This window comes from Apodemus sylvaticus, chromosome X (genome assembly GCF_947179515.1).
Source record: "Apodemus sylvaticus chromosome X, mApoSyl1.1, whole genome shotgun sequence".
Classification (NCBI taxonomy): domain Eukaryota; kingdom Metazoa; phylum Chordata; class Mammalia; order Rodentia; family Muridae; genus Apodemus; species Apodemus sylvaticus.
Window position 1 is genome coordinate 136923526 of NC_067495.1, and position 20781 is coordinate 136944306.

The 20781-nt window shown below is 35.2% G+C and overlaps 1 protein-coding gene across 4 annotated transcripts in view; it reads right to left on the reverse strand.

Annotated features, from left to right (window-relative positions):
* Atp11c (ATPase phospholipid transporting 11C) overlaps positions 1 to 20781 on the reverse strand; it is a 190446-nt gene that overhangs the window by 11862 nt on the left and 157803 nt on the right. For 2 of the 4 annotated variants that reach the window (XM_052170731.1, XM_052170732.1), the window contains exons 23-29: positions 13224 to 13283; positions 9903 to 10030; positions 7225 to 7360; positions 5203 to 5268; positions 2647 to 2750; positions 869 to 1022; positions 685 to 750 (exon numbers count right to left, since the gene is read on the reverse strand). In XM_052170731.1, the coding sequence (XP_052026691.1) occupies positions 721 to 750; positions 869 to 1022; positions 2647 to 2750; positions 5203 to 5268; positions 7225 to 7360; positions 9903 to 10030; positions 13224 to 13283 (678 nt within the window). In that variant the 3' untranslated portion in view covers positions 685 to 720. The remainder of the gene's footprint in view (positions 1 to 684; positions 751 to 868; positions 1023 to 2646; positions 2751 to 5202; positions 5269 to 7224; positions 7361 to 9902; positions 10031 to 13223; positions 13284 to 20781) is intronic. The other 2 variants (XM_052170729.1, XM_052170730.1) reach the window with 1 other exon arrangement.

Consider the following 20781-nt stretch of genomic DNA (forward strand, 5'->3'; position numbering starts at 1 on the left):
CAGTCATTACTTGGCTATTTCTCTAAAATACTGCCTTAGAGGTGTTACAAGATTTAGTGGATATCAGTATTACAGCAGTATGACTTTATTTTAAGAAAGGGAGTGAGTGTTGGCAGGAATATGATTTACTTAATTCATCTGCTGGTAAAAATTTGCCAGTGGTTTCATTTTTCAGGCAATTTTAACTCTTTTGCTTTAAAAGCTTTAAAAGAAATGTTCTAAAGATATCAGATGTATCAGAGGGAGATAACTTCTCTTTACAGTAATATAATTTAATAGTTAAAAATAAAAACACGCTTATAAACTATCATGAATGTTTACAAGTGTGTCCTGAAGAATGAGGATGTTAAAAGTACATCCAAGCAGTACTCCTTGGTTCAAATATCCTGCTTTGAGACAGGGCTAGAAGCAGCACAGAGATTAAGCAGCACTATAATCACAGGAAGAGGACAGCTTTGGAAGAGGCAAATCAGGATATCAACTGACAAAACATCTGCAAACGGTCCACAGGGAAATTTCTAAGGTCAAAGTTGAAATGTTGGTGTGGAAATTCCTAGTGTGAAAAATCTGAGATAAATACAAAATAAAGTCTTTTTTTCCTTTAAAAATTCCATATGGAGCATATGAGATACTCCATATGGATCGCTAATGATCACACAGAACACTATTAAGGAATCTACTTACCACCTGCATTGGATAACGAAGTTTTTACTATACTTTTTATGCAGAAGAGGAAATTAAGTGATGAACCTGCAAGGAGGGGTTTAACATGCTGTAACTAATGTAATTCTCTAATAAGATTTTCAGTTCACGGTAGACAGTGAAGCCTCTTCCAAATATTAGGCTAGAACATAAATTTAGTCCTTACCCTGGCACTTCTTCTTCGTACATTCTTTACTACTATTAGGAGAATCTCGGGGAAAAGGCTGATAAATATTAAAAGAATTATAGCCAACCATGTGGATACAGAAGAGAGCATTTGAGCAAACACAAAATACATTCTCTGTTGTTTCAGAAAAGGCCTGGAATGGAAAGAAAACACAGAAGGCAAAAACAAATCAGTTCCTGTAGGGTGAAACAGAAGTTTAACTCAAATTGTCTTTTGCATGTAAATGGAATCTTCCTCAAACAGGTTAAAATAATTTTCTCTAGAACATCTCAAATAGAAGTGAACAAATTTCATTTACCAAACATTTAGAAGAAAAGGGATGTGGATCAAGGAAGAAAAATAAAATAAAATTCATCTGACTTCAAAATGATTTTGCAATCAAATGATGAATGAAGTTAATTTTTATCTTAATAATAATTGTATTTGTTTAGCTGTCTTATTAAAATGAGGAAGGATTTTTTTTGTTTTTAAAAAAATGAATTGCCCCTCTTAAAAACTCTAGTATAAATACATATAAAAAAGAAATGTACAGTTTATAGTCACTCATAAATGAGAGAAATTTACTCCTCTTCTCTACAAATACTGATTAACAGTGTGTTTCCAGGAGATAGATGGTAGGCTACAGTTAGTAAGACAGGAATACAAGAGAATCCTACATGTGACATTACTGTTAAGTAGCACTGAGAAATACATTCAAGATTCCTTTTCCTATAAACTGTACAACCAAAATATCACTATCTAAAGTATTTTTTTAAACTGAGGTGAAAACAGTAGCTGTGTAAGGTTACGATGCATATCATAAATGATTGGGAACCCAAGAACTTGACATTGGTAACAACTTGGTTCTATTATTAAATTATTTATCATGAGTCATCCTTTATGGGAGGTGTGAGAGATGATACTGGGTCTCACGTATGGCTGGCATTAAGTTCACTATGAAGCTGAAGTTGGGTGATCCTGCTTCTCCTACAAATACTGAAAGAAAATGATATTATTTATGTGGCATTAGGGTCTGTCAGTGGTTCTCAACCTTCCTAACGCTGCAGCCCTTTAATACAGTTCTTCCTGTTATGGTGACTCCCAATCATAAAATTATTTTACTTGCTGCTTTGTAAGCACAATTTTGCGGCTGTTATGAATCATAATGTAGCAGGGCAGTGGTGGCACATGCCTTTAATCCCAGCACTTGGGAGGCAGAGGCAGGTGGATTTCTGAGTTCGAGGCCAGCCTGGTCTACAGAGTGAGTTCCAGGACAGTCAGGGCTACATAGAGAAGCCCTGTCTCAGAAAATAAAACAAAACAAAAACATGGATCCTAATGTAACTGTCTGATATATGTCAAAGGGGACATGACCCACAGGTTGAGAACTACTGATGTAAATGGACATTAATATATGTTTTGGACAATGTTATCAGGTAGAAACATTACAGGATGAGCATTTCTATTGGAAATCACATGTAAGGTCAGGACATTGTTTTATTTGACAGACAGCTGCCTATATACACCTACAAATTTAAATATTTGGGCAGAGGCTATGCAAAGCCAGGTCTTTTCAATGAATGGACTAAGATATTCATATTTGAGTTTTTACCTTAAGCCAGCAATATTATAAGGTATTAGTAACCTCTAATCCATTAGCATTTATAGATTAGCAATCTTAAATATCATATATAATCAAAACTTTAAAAGTATATCTACATATAAAGTATACATACATATATATAGTTAATATTGCTCACACATGTACAACTGCTTACCAAATAATTCCTCCCCAGAAGAATGAGAAAAAAACATAAAAGGCTAGTGAACCCCAAATCACAAAATGATTTATCCATGTCCAGAATCGAGTATCCAAGGCGAGCTGAAAAGATACAATGCAAGCATTTATATATATCACAAAAATATACCAGGTTATACATATGATATCTGACAATTTATACAGATATAATACCTATGGGAGGATTTATATATTTAGTCATTACTTTTGAAGGGGGTGTAACTAAAAGAGCAGAAGCTAGTCTTTTGAAAGTACTAAAGTTAGAAAGTTGAGTGCTGCCCTGAGGTCTCTAAATTCTATAGTAAGGCATGGAAGTGTAGTTAAGTCAACCCATTTGTAGGTGGAGGGAAACAGATGTTTCAGTGTTGAATGACAGGTGACCAATGAAGCAATAACAATAGTCTTAAGGAAGTAGTGGCTAGGGATATACTAGAAAAGGAGAAGATAAGCTTCTCCTTGAGGTAAGTATGCCAAAAAGCAGGAGAAGGTAAGAGTAGCAAAGAGGAGTAGACACAAAGTTTATAAAAGCACCAACAGGTGAGAGTCACTATATGTAGACTATCTTTATGCGTCATATATCATAAAGCAATGGACCACGGATTTCCAACTACAAAACCATTATCTATTCCATCAAATTAATATGTTTAGTTGTCTTCCATTTAAAATGTTTCACGTTTCTATAAAGATTGATAGGGACTTTACTTTTAGATGGTGGCGCCTTTGTTTTTCAAATGTGAGCTAGAAATAAAATACCGGCTCATGTTCTTGCTGAAAATATCTAGCTCAAAAAAGCTGATAACGAGAACATTTAATTTGCTGTTGCACATGGTCAGGTCATCAGCTCTCAGTTTCTCATTTAGAGCAGGATGCTGATAACACTGTGAACCCAGACCAATCCTGACTTCCCACTCTGGGCTGCTGGAGGAAAATGATACAGTAGTCCTCATAGAAAAGAGGAAGGAGTGGATACCATTTGAAGAATACATGCTGCAATAATGATCACTTTTAATTTTAAAGCAAAGGACTAGAACCTTCCCCTACTAGGGGAAGCAGGACTTTTCCATTTACAATCATAATTTCATGAAGTATAACAACAGTAACAAGTGGAACTGGTTATAATGTGTACATTCTAGATACCTTCATTTCAATATTTTGTTTTGATTCGGTGACCTATCACAAACCACTAAGATGGGGAAAGCACTTTTAGATTTCTTTTATAGAAGTTGAAATGCCCCATATACAGAGTTTTATTCAGTGTCTTAATCACTAAAATTCCTGTAAAGCCAGCCAGTGATCCTTAAATAGATTCCAATTTTTTAAAGATCCAATTTAAAAAAAAATGATGTAGTGGCTAGAAAGATGGCTCGGTGGTTTAAGAGCAATGGCCGCTCTTCTAAAGGACCCAGATTTATATCCTATATCTCCTACAGGGCAGCTCAGAGATATCTCTAACTCTATCCCCAGGAGATCCATTATTTTCTTCTGGCCTCAGTGTGTATTTTTTGCATATGGTGTTTAGACACACATGGGATCAAAACATTCACACACACACAAACAAATAAAAATTTAGATCACTCGCTTTAGGACTTTTTTTAAAAGGAATTTGAAGCTGCGACGAAAAGGAAAAAAGCAGTGATTGGCTATTTCTTTTTAAGGAGAAAAGAAATTCAGATAAAAATTTATTAATTTTTATATGTATGTGCAAATGTATGCAGGAACCCAAAGACTCTGTTGGCTTCTCTGCAGATGATATTGCAGCCAGTTGTGAACCTTGCAACATGGGGGTTAGAAACAGAATACCAATCCTCTGCAAGTGCTGTGCTGAGCCATCTCTTCAGCCCTCTTATATCCCTTCAGATATAAGTTCTTAACATGGAAATATTATAAATATATATTCATGAGCTTTCATCCTGTTTATATAAGTTAGTGTCTATTACAGATAGCTTTTTGGTTAGCAGTTGGGAATCCATGACCATCTCTGCTTCTGGTTTTCAGTTACTCTGAGTTTTGTTTTTGTTTTGTTTTCCTATTTATTTTTTCTTTCTCTTTCTTTCATTTTTTCAATTTTTGGGAGAGAGAGAGAGAGACAGAGGGAGACAGAAAGAAGGGAGGCAGGGAAGGAGAGAAGGACAGAGAATGAGAGGAACAGAAGGAGGGAGTGAGGAGGAGGGAGAAGGGAGGGGAAGGAGGGAGAAAACATGGATTTAGGTGGGTAGGGAAGATTTGGGATAAATCAGGAAAGGGGGAAAGCATGATCAGAATATACTAAATTTCTTTTCAATAATACAACAAAACAAACAATGTTAGCAAGGAATAGATTCCCAATGTAAGTCTGGTGTCTGAATTTCTTTATACTAAAACAGAATAGCATATAATATGTACTAGACAAAAATGACAAATAGTATATAAATGCTAAAACACTTAGCATTACACACTTTTTAGTAAGCATTCAGACAAGGGGTTGGATGGCAAATAGTAACACAAAAATTAGGTGATAAAGTTATATAAAATATATTTGAATGAATAAAAATCTGACCTTTAGAGTTACAGTGAATACTAAGACTGTAAAAACAATGGTTCCAAATGTCCAATTTCCATAAGTCTGAAAAACATTTAATAAATATATGTATTGTGAATACACAAGACTGCTGAAGAAATAAAAAGTCAAGTTTAATCCTGAAGGTAATTGACAATGATCTTTTTATGAATTACTTGGAAAAAATAGCTGGTTACTAAGATAAAGTTGCAATGCTAGACTGTCATGACTAGATACACACACTGGTCGTTGACTATGTTTATTACCATACAGCATCAAACAGTAAGCTCATTGGTTTTATAAAAGAAGAGGAAGAATAATACTATTCCCCCTAGAAACACCTTTCATCAAAATGACTTGTGCCACTAATGAGTTTGATGTTTTTGTCCTAGAATATAAGGAGAGTTCTCACATAAGCACAAAAGGGCTCACAGTTTTAAAGGGAGTCTAATTTGTGACTATGAACACTTTGTTAGCATGTGTACACCAGAGAAGCAGTACCACTTATAAATCCAAAGGATGGCAATGAATGGCACATATGCTTACCAAATGCTGTCAAGATCTGAATGCAGAACATTGAAACAGAAAATGAGATATAAAACGTTTTTACAAAATAAAAACAAAATAAAGTTAATAGAAGAATAAAAGGATTCAACTAAATCATATATGGGTTAAGCTGCTGATAATTCTTATGCCTATGTAATTTTAGCAAATACTTAAAAAGGATGGTAACAAATACAATAAAACTTTAATTTGACTTCAGAAACTCAAAATACAAAATGAATCAGAAAAGGCGGGGCCACTGATTCTTATATACTATCTGGTATGTTGGCTAAGCCAATGAATGTCAACATAAAATAAATCTGAAGCAAAGTAATTTTCAGCATTAACCAGCTATATACAATTTTTGTGTCAAAAATAAAAAGACACAGAATTACTCATAGGTGAAGGATCTGAGAAATCAGAAAACTGAATTTCTAATTACTAGACCACACCAATTGACTTGGAAAGCTAATGTAACTTTCCCAATGATACCCAATATTTTGCAGGACCATCTGTGGCAAGTGCTTGGTATATATATTCTAACGGTAATTAATATTTTTCTAATAGTTATATTATGATTAATAATTGGGATCCATACTAAACTTAGTCCAAATTAGAGGGGCCTGGATGTAGTAGCTAATTTCAAAATATCATTTAAATTCATTGAGCATACACTTTTGTAAGAGATCTTAGTTATGGAGGTTTCAGACAGATTATATGTAATAAATTACTTTTGAAACATAGTTTTGCTTCATATTTATGATTAGTAAGAATGACCATGAAAGAAGAGTTCCAAATATGGCAAAGGAAAACATAATAAAAACAACATGCAAGGCAGAAGGTTCAAGCTTCCAGTGTGTGGCTACAGGAAGATGGCCTCCTCCCTTGCTTCAGTAATTTTCTCCTAGTGTATGAGTAGGACAAAACTGTCCCAGGGCAGCTTCTCACTGATACTACCATTTTCTCAGAAGGTAGGAGCAGAACCAACAGAGCTCTTAAAACAAACAAACAAACAAACAAACAAACAAACATCACTGTCCTCCCACTTTGAAAAGCAAGAAGGAAAGAAAAGATTGACCCCTTTATGTACTGGTCTAACATTACACAGACATAGGAGTTACCTGCTGCAACTCCAAACATGGAAAGCTACTAACTAGGAATTAGAAATGCAGATGGCCGGGCTGTGCAGTGACATGGAAAAATGACTTTTTTTTTTAAATGTCACAACACAGAGGTATAGAGTCTAAAGTATCAATAACTCTCTTCACTTCCTAAAAACTACAGACAAATTAAGATTTGAAAGGTTTTGCTTAAGTTCTCTTCCTACATACACATATAAAAGGAATTTCTTATGTCATTAATTTAAGTTAAAGAACTAGTGTTAGAAATTGTTTACAAAATGAATACTTAAAAATTAATACCACAAGAGTATATATGTGATAAATGCTGTGCCTATGGAAAAATACATGTTCTTTTTACCTTTCCATTGTCTTCTAAGGATGTAGTCTGAAAAAGGAAATAAGTCCCAAAGAAGAATACTGTCCCTTCAAATGCAGCCAGAAATGTCCAATATAAGAAGGGCCCCAACTGTAACATAGCATTACCAGTAATTTTCCTATTAAGAAATGGAGGGAAAAATTAATCAATCTCTGTAAGCTGTTGACTTAAAGATATAAGAAAACAAGAAAGGTGGGCATTTATTTGATTTTTTATAATGAAAAATCAGGAAGATTTTTTAATAAAAGGATAGATAGATGGACCAAAGTTATATCTTCATGTAATTACTACCTGTTAGGGAGTCAGATGTAGTTCTAATGTGTTATACTACAGTAAGGTAACCACAGTTTACAATAGTTGGACACTTTAAGATAAGCAGAAGATTTTGAAGGTCATCAGCACACAGAAATGATGGAATCTGAGAATATGAAAACATTAACTGTTCTGACTTTATCATTATGCATGTATAGAGGTATTGAACTATAATACCATAGTGCACAAACAACAAGTATTATAAGTGAATAAATACTGATGCCTGACTTACATATGCATCCTGATTTTACTAGTATGATATATAACCTGGACATCAGAGTATTTTAAAGTTCCTCAAGTGATTCTAAGTATAGGAATTCACTCAGTAAGAGACAAAGCTACTATAAAGACCTGCATTAATTTAACTTTAAACATATGTTCTCTTATCTAGGTGTACTGGCACATGCCTTTAATCCCAGCAGAAGCAAGTGACTCTCAAAGGTCCGCCTGGCTCATAGTGATTTCCTGGACAGCCAGAGCCATACAGTAAGACCATGTCTCAAAACAAACAAACAAATAAACACAACAAAAGTACATATATTCTTAACAAAGCTACCAAGTTTTCTTTTCTTTTTTTTTTTTTAAGATTTTATTTATTGTTATATGTAAGTACACTGTAGCTGCCTACAGATAACCAGAAGAGGGCATCAGATCTCATTACAGATGGTTGTGAGCCACCATGTGGGTGCTGGGATTTGAACTCAGGACCTTCGGAAGAGCAGTCAGTGCTCTTAACTGCTGAGCCATCTCTCCAGCCCGCTACCAAGTTTTCTATCTGTATCTACTCATGTATTTCTTTCAATTTCTTATTGGAAGCTTAACCTTTTTAAAGTAGGTCTCAGTTTTCCACCAAGACAAAGCACATGTTAGAAGCTGTACAATGATGTCCTGATAAATGGCAGGCAGACAGAGTAAAATGAAAATTTCAAAACCAGCACATTTTTCTCAGTCAATATCAGAAAGGGAAATGAAATAAGACTGTTACTTCTAATGCAGCAGATCTGAACAAAGAAGATAGGGATGTGTATATATATCTATCTATATCTATATAACTATATATCTTTTTTTGCTTCTATTTCCAGTTCCTCTTACCATGTGTTAAATGGTATCTAATCACTTAAATAGTACACCTACTGATAATAGTACAGAAATGTCACTGGGTGATATTGACAAATCATACAACTTTTTATCTTATAGGACTTTTAGGTGCAAATCTGAAATTCAAAGGATGTTGTCTATGAACATAAAAGTGGGAGAAGATGTGGCTGTTTCTAAGAAACAGGAAAAATATCTCTCTAAAGATCCTTGGAGTTAGTGCTTAGCCAATGTGACTTTTCTAGTCACTGGCTTAGACTAGGGCAAAGAGGACAAGAGTAGAAAGTGATTCCTGTCCTTGCAAAATTCTATGGGAAAAATTGGCAAAGGTATCATGGTATACTGAGTTACCAGTCAGACTTCTTAGCTACACTTAGATTAAGAAGCTGTTAGAAATTCAAAATAGGTAGGCCACCCAGCATGAAGGAAACCATAAAGAAAAAAACAAGAATGAGTATCTGCATAGAGGTTGACTAAAAACATAATCTCCATATGATATGCAGGAGCTGTTACCAGATGTTGTTTAAAGGTCAAGAAGTTAGCTACCTGTTCTCTTCAAAAAAGAATTATTTCAGTTTTCAAATTTCTATTAAAAATAACCAAATGTTTTACATCAATATTCTTCAAAATATTGAAATATTTCTGAGTCACTAAGTCCTAAAGGCGAAATATATAATGTCATTGCTAAAATTCAATAGGACACTTTAGAGACCTATATTTATACAGGAGTTGTCAAGGTAAAAACATTCTGTTGTCTAGGAACAAGCTAAAATCAATTTTGATCAAAGTGGGTACCCATTGCTTACAATGTTAAGAAGGTAAGTTACACTTCAGGCTGGGCCATAGTTATGTTATAGCCTTTAGTTTACATCTCTATGTAAGATTATGCAATAACTTGTGACCTATATATACATCATAAATATATGAATTTAAGTACAGGACTGATAACTCGGGGGAAATGCACCACTTTACTGTTGAATGATCTGTTTTACCTGAAACACTTAATAAACCAAGTGACCAATTCTGAGTCCTTCCTACATGTACACAAAATAAAACACTATTTAAAAGCCCGGCATGCTGACTTATATACCAATAATATCAGGACCGACACAAGAGGATTTCACAAATTTTAGGCTAGTCTGAACCACACAAAAAGTTCCAGACAAACTTGAACTATAGAGCGGGAAATTGTCTAAATTTCCAATATATGTAATTTGGATATAAATTTGCAATATATGTAATTTTCAACTTACATATACAATCGAGGGTCTGCGGTGAGAGTATCAATGTTGATGTGCTGTTCCAGTAGACTGTAAGCCAGGATGGGCAGGGATGTGAAACAGATATTGTACATTGTAAGATAAGCAGCATCATAGAGTGGCTGAAAAGACAAACAAACAGGAAAGCAATGGACTGCGGTCATTCATCTATGAGATAATTACATACTTGTAAAACTTCTAGCTAAATAGTATTTTTTAAAATTCTTTTGGGGGCAACAAAGAAAACTTTGTAAATGAGGTCACCATACCTGGTAAAGATTAAAAATACTGAAAAATTCTATGTCATGATTAACATACCTGACCCTTTAATAGGATCAGGATCTTAATATTTCCTACAAACTTTACGTAAGATTTTTCAGTCGCTAAAAATGTAGATATTTAATAGTTATTTTAGAAAAGACCATGTATGTACAAGCCAGGAGTCCTTAAAGAAATTAATCATAGGGAGCAGCCAATCTAAAATTGCAGATTTTTTCTGGATATTACTTTATGTATATTGGGTTAAAATTTTCCAATCCCAAATAGTATAGCAATGCTCAAATCCTATAATAAAGCCATTTTAGCACCCTTTTCCTGAGATTTCCTCTTGTGTGTGTTCTCACTAATGACTAATAAACCTAACTCAATCAACTATAAATATATGCCTAGTGATCTTTGTCTTGAGTGCGTTGACAGTATTAAGCTCCCAAAACAGAGGAAGGAATCCTGAAGGCTTTCAGTAAATACTAGGTAAGTGAACACAGAAGTCATACCTTATTTATAAAGATCAATCAGGAATCACAAAACTTTACAAAAAAGTTTCTAAAGGTTTAAAAGTTATGTATTTCCTCAGAAAACTGGACATGACACTTCCGGAGGACCCTGCTATACCTCTCCTGGGCATATACCCAAAGGATTCCCAGCATGCAATAAAGACACATGCTCCACTATGTTCATAGCAGCCTTATTTATAATAGCCAGAAGCTGGAAAGAATCCAGATGTCCTTCAAAGGAGGAATGGATACAGAAAATGTGGTATATTTACACAATGGAATACTACTCAGCAATTAGAAACAATGAATTCACTAAATTTTTAGGCAAATGGTTTGATCTGGAAAATATCATCCTAAGTGAGGTAACCCAATCACAAAAGAATACACATGGAATGCAATCTCTGATAAGTGGATATTAATTAACCCACAAGCCCTGAACACCCAAGTCACAAATCGCATAACAAATGACTCCCATGAAGAAGTATGGAGAGGGTCCTGATCCTGGAAAGGATTGATCTAGCACTGGAGGGGAATATAAGGACAGAGAAAAGGGAGGGAGGTGATTGGAGAAGGGATGGAGAGAAGAAGGTTTATGGGACATATGGGGAGGGGGGAATCTGGGAAATAATAATTTGGAATGTAAACAAAGAATATAGAAAATAAAAATATTTAAAAAAATAATAAAAGTTATATATATGTGTATATCTATGAACGTGTGTATTCAAGGAGGCAAGAACCCCACGGAGCTGGAGTTACAGATGGTTGTGAGCTAGCCAACATGGGAGTTAGTGACTAAATTCAGGTTCTCTTCTAAAGCAGTATGTGCTTTTAAACACCATGCCACTTCTCTAGCCTACAAAACTTCTATTGAACAAATTTTAATTTATGAACTTTATTCAGGCACAAGTATTTATTGAGTTTACACTGCTGTGTATTAGCATATAAATATTTTGTGTTGTCTGAATTAAAGGTATCCTGTATACACACTTTCACATTTATTTATGTAAGTGTTCTCTGATTAATAAAATTCATTTATAGGTAACACTAATCAAGTTATACAACTATTTTTAACCAGTGAAGTAAACATACATGTATAATGAAAAGTCATGTGAAAAGGTTGGAAATAACTTGAACAGGACTTTTTTGTTCATTCGCCAGTTCCCATCAAACCATTCATAGAAAGCATAGTAAGTGCCAAGCACTGAGGACTGATATGATTCATCCTTTATTCACGAAGGTGGTCAAATTCAAGACAGAGAACAAGTAGAGTTGGGAGTATAAAGGGAGCTAGTAGACCCAGAGGAAGGGATCAGGACACTATTTGGTTTCAACAACAACAACAACAACAAAAAACTGCAAGAGATATAGTATATTCAACATTCTTAATAAAATTAAAAGGATGGCTCTGCATAGAATAAGGAGACAACTTTCACATACAAAAATTTAAAATCAGCAAAAATATCACATAAATAAGCATAAAATGTGCTATATTTCTAATTTTCAAATGAGAGTACTAGTTCATGATATACACTGCTAAATTTGCCTTGGAAACTACCTATTTTCACTGAGTAAATGAAAACAGCAACTCCTCAGATTGACTAGTGTGTAATTTAGTCTTACATTTGCTTCAAACAAAAGAAGCATCAATCTACTTTTGATTCCGGATGGAAGTTTAAGGTTACAAGAGAGTTAATTGCAATTCTCAGATGCATAATTTGAGGAGAGAGAATATCCTACAAACAAAGTTTATTTGATAATACTGTCATCTTGCTAAACCTGTTACAAATGTATTCTTTTACTGGAAAAAACAGACAAGTAATATCCTAGCTTTACTAAAGAAAACAAGGGTGTTTTTTTTTTTTTCTGTTTTAAATAGATTCAATTTCTACATTTTCATAGTCTACTTTGAATTCCAGAAAGTAAGTAGCTAATGAGGCTATGGATTGAAAAAGACTATACATATGTACTCCAAACACACAATAAAGCATGCTGCTGCCAGCACTAACGAACTTGATATCACCCCTCCTCAGAGACCATGCCTTACCTGGAATATTTTTAAGATGTCTACTTAGTTTCTTCCCTAGGGTATTCTGGTCTCTGTCTGCATGTTTTCTTATCAAAGAGACTGTTTCAGATAGCTCCTTTAAAACAGTATCCTCTCACCTTCTTACAGTATATCATTTTATTATTATATTATATTTTTACAACCTTTATATTTTTTCCTTCAGAGCACTAATATAGTGTCTTCTCCCCAACATCACATGTTTAATTGTCTGCCTCTTCTTCATCATTATATTGCAAGTTTTAAAGTGATAAAATATTTGTTTGGATTATTGTAATATCCTAAGAAAAACATTACTTTTTAGCATTTAGAATGAAGATAAAGTTTGCCTCTAAATTTGAAAATGCAGTCATAGATACTCCAAAGACAGTCACAACAGCTTGGCAACATCATTAACGTGCTTATCTACTAACCAAATTTCTGACTCAGTCATCATTACAGTTCTTGTATCTCTATATTTCTGCTAAGAAGGACACATACCTGTTGTGAGAATCCACAGAAGAATTGGTACAAAAACTGTGGCAAAATGAAACAAAGGTTCTGCAAAATATTAAGACAAAAGTTAGTATTGTTACATAATTAACTTTGAAATCAAAACAGGTGTGTACAAAGTCATTCTTAAATCCTAATGTTAGAATGCAATAACTCTCTACTGCAAAGATAAAAAGAAATGAGTTTCAAATGAGTAATTCACACTAAGAATAACTTGCCCTTACTTAAGTAAAAGAGGATATCATATATGAGAACCTCTTGCTATTACTGAATTTTTTTCCTTTCATTTTGGAAACAAGGTCTCACACTATAATCCAAGGTAGTTTGGAACTTGCTATATTCGCTTATCTGGTCTCAAACTAATAGTTTTCCTTTTGTTTCAGTCTTCCAAGCGCTGGAATTGCAATCATAAGACACCAGGCCTGGATTCCTATATTCTTGATACAGGAAAGAAATAAGTTCATTTAGCATGATACAGCACCTAATGTATTGTCCCTTAAATATGAATTGGACTTATACAATCGCTATAGAGTTACATAATACCCAAAGTGTATATTTTGACTTTAGTGTCTGTTTCCAGGAGCTGACCCTGTGCCACAGCTCTTCATACCTAAGTTCCTCCCAGAAAGAACTGGTCTCTCAGGAGTACTTACATACAGGCTTACAGGAGGGACAAGCCACAGTCCGAAACAGCAAGACCAGCTAACACCATAGATATCCAGATGGTGAGAGGCAAGAACAAGAACATAAGCAATACAAACGAAGGCTACTACTTGGCATCAACCGAACCCAGTTCTCCCACCACAGAGAGCCCTGGATACCCCAAAACACCAGAAAAGCAAGACTCTGATTTAAAATCACATCCCATGATGATGATAGAAGACTATAGAAAGGACATAAATAACTCCCTTAAAGAAATAGAGGAGAACACAGGTAAACAGCTTCAATCCCTTAAAGAGGAAACACAAAAATACCTTAAGGAATTTCAGGGAAACACAATCAAACATATGAAGGAATTGAATAAAACCATCCAGGATCTAAAACTGGAAATAGAAACAATAAAGATATCACAAAAGGAGACAACCATGGAGATAGAAAACCTAGGAAAGATATCAGGAGTTATAGATGCAAGCATCACCAACAGAATACAAGAGACAGAAGAGAGAATTTCAGGTGCAGAAGATACCATAGAAAACATTGACACAATAGTCAAAGAAAATGCAAAAATGCAAAAAAGCAAAAAGCTTGTAACCCAAAACCATCATGAAATCCAGGATACAATAAGAAGACCAAACATAAGGATAAAAGGAATAGAAGAGAGTGAAGATTCCCAACTTAAAAGGCCAGTAAATATTTTCAACAAAATTATAGAAGAAAACTTCCCTAACCTAGAGAAAGAGATACCCATGAACATACAAGAAGCCTGCAGAGTTCCAAACAGACTGGACCAAAAAAGAAATTCTTCCCATCACATAATAATCAAAACACCAAATGCACAAAACAAAGAAAGAATATTAAAAGCAGTAAGGGAAAAAGGTCAAGTAACATATAATGACAAGCCTATCAGAATTACACCAGACTTCTCAACGGAGACTCTAAAAGCTAGAAGATCCTGGACAGACGTCATACAGACCCTAAGAGAACACAAATGCCAGCCAAGACTAATATGCCCAGCAAAACTCTCAATTACCATAGAAGGAGAAAGCAAGATATTCCATAACAAAAACAAATTTACACAACATCTTTCCAAAAATCCATCCCTATAAAGGATAATAGATGAAAAACTCCAACATAAGGAGGGAAACTACACCCTAGAAAAAGCAAGAAAGTAATCTTCCTAAAACAAACCAAAATAAGACAGCCATACAATCATAAAAATAACAAAAAATAATAGGAATCAACAATCACTATTTCTTAATATTTCTTAACATCAAATGGACTCAATTCCCTAAGAAACAAGATATAGATGAACAGAGCGGATGCATAAACAGGACCCAACATTTTGCTGCATACAGGAAACTCACTTCAGGTACAAAGAAAGACACTACCTCAGAGTAAAGGGCTGGAAAACAAATTTCCAAGCAAATGGTCCCAAGAAACAAGTTGGAGTAGCCATTCTAATATCGAATAAAATAAAAAAGGACAGGGAAGGACACTTCATACTCATCAAAGGAAAAATCTACCAAGAAGGCGTCTCAATCCTGAACATCTATGCTCCAAATGCAAGGGCACCCTCATTCACAAAGGAAACCTTATTAAAGCTCAAAGCACACATCACACCTAACACAATAATAGCGAGAAACTTCAACACCCCATTCTCATCAATGGACAGATCATGGAAACACAAACTAAACAGAGCCCCAGTGAAACTAACAGAAGTTATGAACCAAATGGATTTAACAGATATCCATAGAACATTTCATGCTAAACAAAAGAAAACACTTTTTTCTCAGCACCTCATGGTACCTTCTCAAAAATTGACCATATAATCAGTTACAAAAAAAGGCCTCAACAGATATAAGATTTTAAAAAATCCCATGCATCCTATCAAATTAGCATGGACTAAGGCTAGTCTTCGATAGTAACAAAAACAACAGAAAGCTCACATACACATGGAAGCTGAACAATGCCCTACTCAATGATAACATGGTCAAGGAAAAATAAAGAAATTAAAGACGTGAGAATTTAATGAAAATGAAGGTACAATATACCCAAACTTATCAGACACAATGAAAGCAGTGTTAAGAGGAAAACTCACAGCTCTAAGTGCCTCCAAAAAGAAACTGGAAAGAGCATACACTAGCAGCTTAACAGCACACCTAAAAGCTCTAGAACAAAAAGAAGCTAATTCACCCAAGAGGTGTAAATGGCAGGAAATGATCAAACTCAGGGCTGAAATCAACCAAGTAGAAACAAAAAGAACTATACAAAGAATCATCAAAACCAGGAGCTGGTTCTTTGAGAAAATCAACAAGACAGATAGATCTTTATCCAGACTAACCAAAGGGCACAGAGACAGTATCCAAATTAACAAAGTCAGAAATGAAAAGGGAGACATACCATCAGAAATGGAGGAAATTAAAAAAAATCATCAGATCCTACTACAAAAGCCTATATTCAACAAACATGGAAAATCTGGATGAAATGGACAATTTTTCTAGACAGATACCAGGTAACAAAATTAAATCAGGATCAGATAAACCATATATACAGTCCCATAACCCCTAAAGAAAGAGAAGCAGTCATTAAAAGTCTGCCAACTAAAAAAAAAAAAAAAAAAAGCCCAGGACCAGATAGGTTGGGTGCAGAGTTTTATCAGACCTTCAAAGAAGACCTAATACCAATACCCTTCAAACTATTCTACAAAATAGAAAAGGAACACTACTTAATTCATTCTATGAAGCCACAGTTATGCTGTATATTCTCCCTTGGGGATCGAAAGGTTTCTGTCTAATCAGGAACTTGTCACAATTTCCTTTCATATAGGACTTCATAAGAGATTTTGTCCCATCATGTTTAATGTCCTGAATAGATTTTAAAAACTGGTTGAGTGCATATTACTTTTAGCTTAGGAGATTTCGTGCATATTTAAGACACATTTAACTATTATAAATTATTTTGATGAGTTAAAAAAAAACAATAGCTCTGTAGCACAATTTGAGACTGAGAATAGTGATATATCTAGCAGTTCTTTTATTCTTCAGGATTATTTTAGTGAGTTGGGTTATTTGTGTTTCCATATGAAGCTAAAGATTGTCCTTTCAAGATCTGTGAAGATTTTGATGGCAACTGCATGGAATCTATAGATTGTTTTTGGTAGGTTAGCCCTTTTTACTGTGTTAACCCTACCTTAACCCAACAGCATGGGAGATTTCTCCATCTTCTGATACTTTCAATATCTTTCTTCAATGACTTGAAGGATTTTTGTATTTTGAGGGTCAAGACTTGGTTTCTCTCTATAGCCATGGCTATTCTAGAACTAGCTCTGTAGACCAGGTTGGCCTCAAATGTAGAGAAACCCACCTGCCTCTGCCTCCCAAGTGCTGGGAATAAGGTGCACCATCACCACCAGGCTGAAGTTTCTATTATATATGTTGTTTGATTAAGAGTTAGCCCAAGATTTGTGAATTGAGGCTAAGATGCTGTTTCCCTGATTTCTTCCTCAACCTATTTGTCATTTATATATAGGTAGGCTACTGATTTTCTTAAGTTAATCTTCTTTGTAGATACTTTACTGAAGGTATTTACAAGAGTTGCCTGGCGGGATTTTGGGGGTTACTTATACATATTTATTATTTGTGAATGGCCATACTTTACCTTTTTCCTTTTCAATTTGCATCCCCTTGATCTCCATCAATTGTATATTGCTCTCGCTAAATCTCCAAGTACTATATTGAATAAATATGGAACAAGTGGACAACCTATTTCTGTTCCCAATTTTAGTGGAATTACTTTGAGTTTCTCTCCATTTCATTTGATGTTGGCTATAGGCTTGCTATAAAGGTATGTTCCTTGTATCCCTAAATTCTTGAGGACTTTTGTCATGAATGGCATTGGATTTTGTCAAAGGCCTTTTCAGCATCTAATAAGACGATCATGTCGTTTTTTTTTTTTTTTCAGTTTGATTATATGATGGATTACACTGACAGATTTTTGTATGTTGAACTATCCTGCATCTCTGGGATGAAACGTATTTAATCATGGACTTAAGGTTGGATGGGATAGTAGAATCAAGGCAAAGTAATATTCATTTTAAACACATATGGTACAGCCAGGCAAAATGGTACATAGCTATAACTCTAGTGCTCAGGAGGCAGAGACAGAACAATGGCAAATTCGAGGCCATTTTGGTCTATGTATGGAGCCCCTGTTTCAAACACAAATATACAAACAGCAAATCCAACACAAGAGCAAACAACACAAAATCCATGTATGTTAAGACAGTGTCAGACTGAGGGCTTACCTTAAAAGACAGAATAATGATCAGACAACAGAGAGTAAAATTTCTAAGAGATAAGTTGGAAAGTAGTATATTCTAAAGTATCCAGGTTGGATTATATAAGTAAGACTGAATGAAGAAACAAGCACAGACTTGTAACTAAAGTAATCCATTAATGCAGAAACATTTGGAAAATGTTTTGGAAGTTTCCTTCCCATCATCCTGCATCTCTGGGATGAAACGTATTTAATCATGAACTTAAGGATGGATGGGATAGTAGAATCAAGGCAAAGTAATATTCATTTTAAACATATATGGTACAGCTAGGCAAAATGTAAATGAATAATTTACAATGCCCTTAACTCCAGCTCCAGTGTCATATGGTGCCTTTGGGTACCTCCAATCATGTGCACACCCCCACACACATATATCATTAAATATATATCTTACAAAAGAAGAGTTAATGCATTTTTAATGCTAAGCCAAAGATGGTTACAAGATTGGAATTTCTTTCTGGACAAAACACAACTATATAAAAGAAATAGAGGTGAGTCAGTAATGTAGATGATAACGGACCGAGAAGGTGTCAGCTCCAGAAATAATCTCTAATATCCTTTGTTGTGAATAAGGTCATAATAATTTCTAACCACTGGTTAACATTTGGTAAGTCAAGGATTGTTTTGTTCTTTTAACAGAGCATTCTTTCTATCAGGTGGCACATGCTTGAATTACAGGCCAAAGTCCATCTGGAGCTTTTTGGGAAGAGTCAGGTTACCAAAAAAATCGATATAACAACAAATCTTTTTTTTTAATTATTTTATTCGATATAATTTATTTACATTTCAAATGATTTCCCCTTTTCTAGCCCCCCCACTCCCCAAAAGTCCCGTAAGCCCCTTCTCTTCCCCTGTCCTCCCATCCAGCCCTTCCCACTTCCCCATTCTGGTTTTGCTGAATACTGTTTCACTGAGTCTTTCCAGAACCAGGGGCCACTCCTCCTTTCTTCTTGTACCTCATTTGATGTGTGGATTATGTTTTGGGTATTCCAGTTTTCTAGGTTAATATCCAATTATTAGTGAGTGCATACCATGATTCACCTTTTGAGTCTGGGTTACCTCACTGAGTATGATATTCTCTAGCTCCATCCATTTGCCTAAGAATTTCATGAATTCATTGTTTCTAATGGCTGAATAGTACTTCATTGTGTAGATATACCACATTTTTTGCATCCACTCTTCTGTTGAGGGATACCTGGGTTCTTTCCAGCATCTGGCAATTATAAATAGGGCTGCTATGAACATAGTAGAACATGTATCCTTATTACATGGTGGGGAGTCTTCTGGGTATATGCCCAGGAGTGGTATAGCAGAATCTTCTGGAAGTGAGGTGCCCAGTTTTCGGAGGAACCGCCAGACTGATTTCCAGAGTGGTTGTACCAATTTGCAACCCCACCAGCAGTGGAGGAGTGTTCCTCTTTCTCCACACCCTCTCCAACACCTGCTGTCTCCTGAATTTTTAATCTTAGCCATTCTGACTGGTGTAAGATGAAATCTTAGGGTTGTTTTGATTTGCATTTCCCTAATGACTAATGAAGTTGAGCATTTTTTAAGATGCTTCTCCTCCATCCGAAGTTCTTCAGGTGAGAATTCTTTGTTTAACTCTGTACCCCATTTTTTAATAGGGTTGTTCGGTTTTCTGGAGTCTAACTTCTTGAGTTCTTTATATATATTGGATATTAGCCCTCTATCTGATGTAGGATTGGTGAAGATCTTTTCCCAATTGGTTGGTTGCCGATTTGTCCTCTTGATGGTGTCCTTTGCCTTACAGAAACTTTGTAATTTTATGAGGTCCCATTTGTCAATTCTTGCTCTTAGAGCATACGCTATTGGTGTTCTGTTCAGAAACTTTCTCCCTGTACCGATGTCCTCAAGGGTCTTCCCCAGTTTCTTTTCTATTAGCTTCAGAGTGTCTGGCTTTATGTGGAGGTCCTTGATCCATTTGGATTTGAGCTTAGTACAAGGAGACAAGGATGGATCAATTCGCATTCTTCTGCATGCTGACCTCCAGTTGAACCAGCACCATTTGTTGAAAAGGCTATCTTTTTTCCATTGGATGTTTTCAGCCTCTTTGTGGAGGATCAAGTGGCCATAGGTGTGTGGGTTCATTCCTGGATCTTAAATCCTGTTCCATTGATCCTCCTGTCTGTCACTGTACCAATACCATGCAGTTTTTAACACTATTGCTCTGTAGTATTGCTTGAGGTCAGGGATACTGATTCCCCCAGATTTCCATTTGTTGCTGAGAATAGTTTTAGCTATCCTGGGTTTTTTGTTGTTCCAGATGAATTTGATAATTGCTCTTTCTAACTCTGTGAAGAATTGAGTTGGGATTTTGATGGGTATTGCATTGAATCTGTATAGTGCTTTAGGCAAAATGGCCATTTTAACTATATTGATTCTACCGATCCATGAGCATGGGAGGTTTTCCCATTTTTTGAGGTCTTCTTCCATTTCCTTCTTCAGAGTCTTGAAGTTCTTGTCATACAGATCTTTCACATGTTTGGTAAGAGTCACCTCAAGATACTTTATACTGTTTGAGGCTATTGTG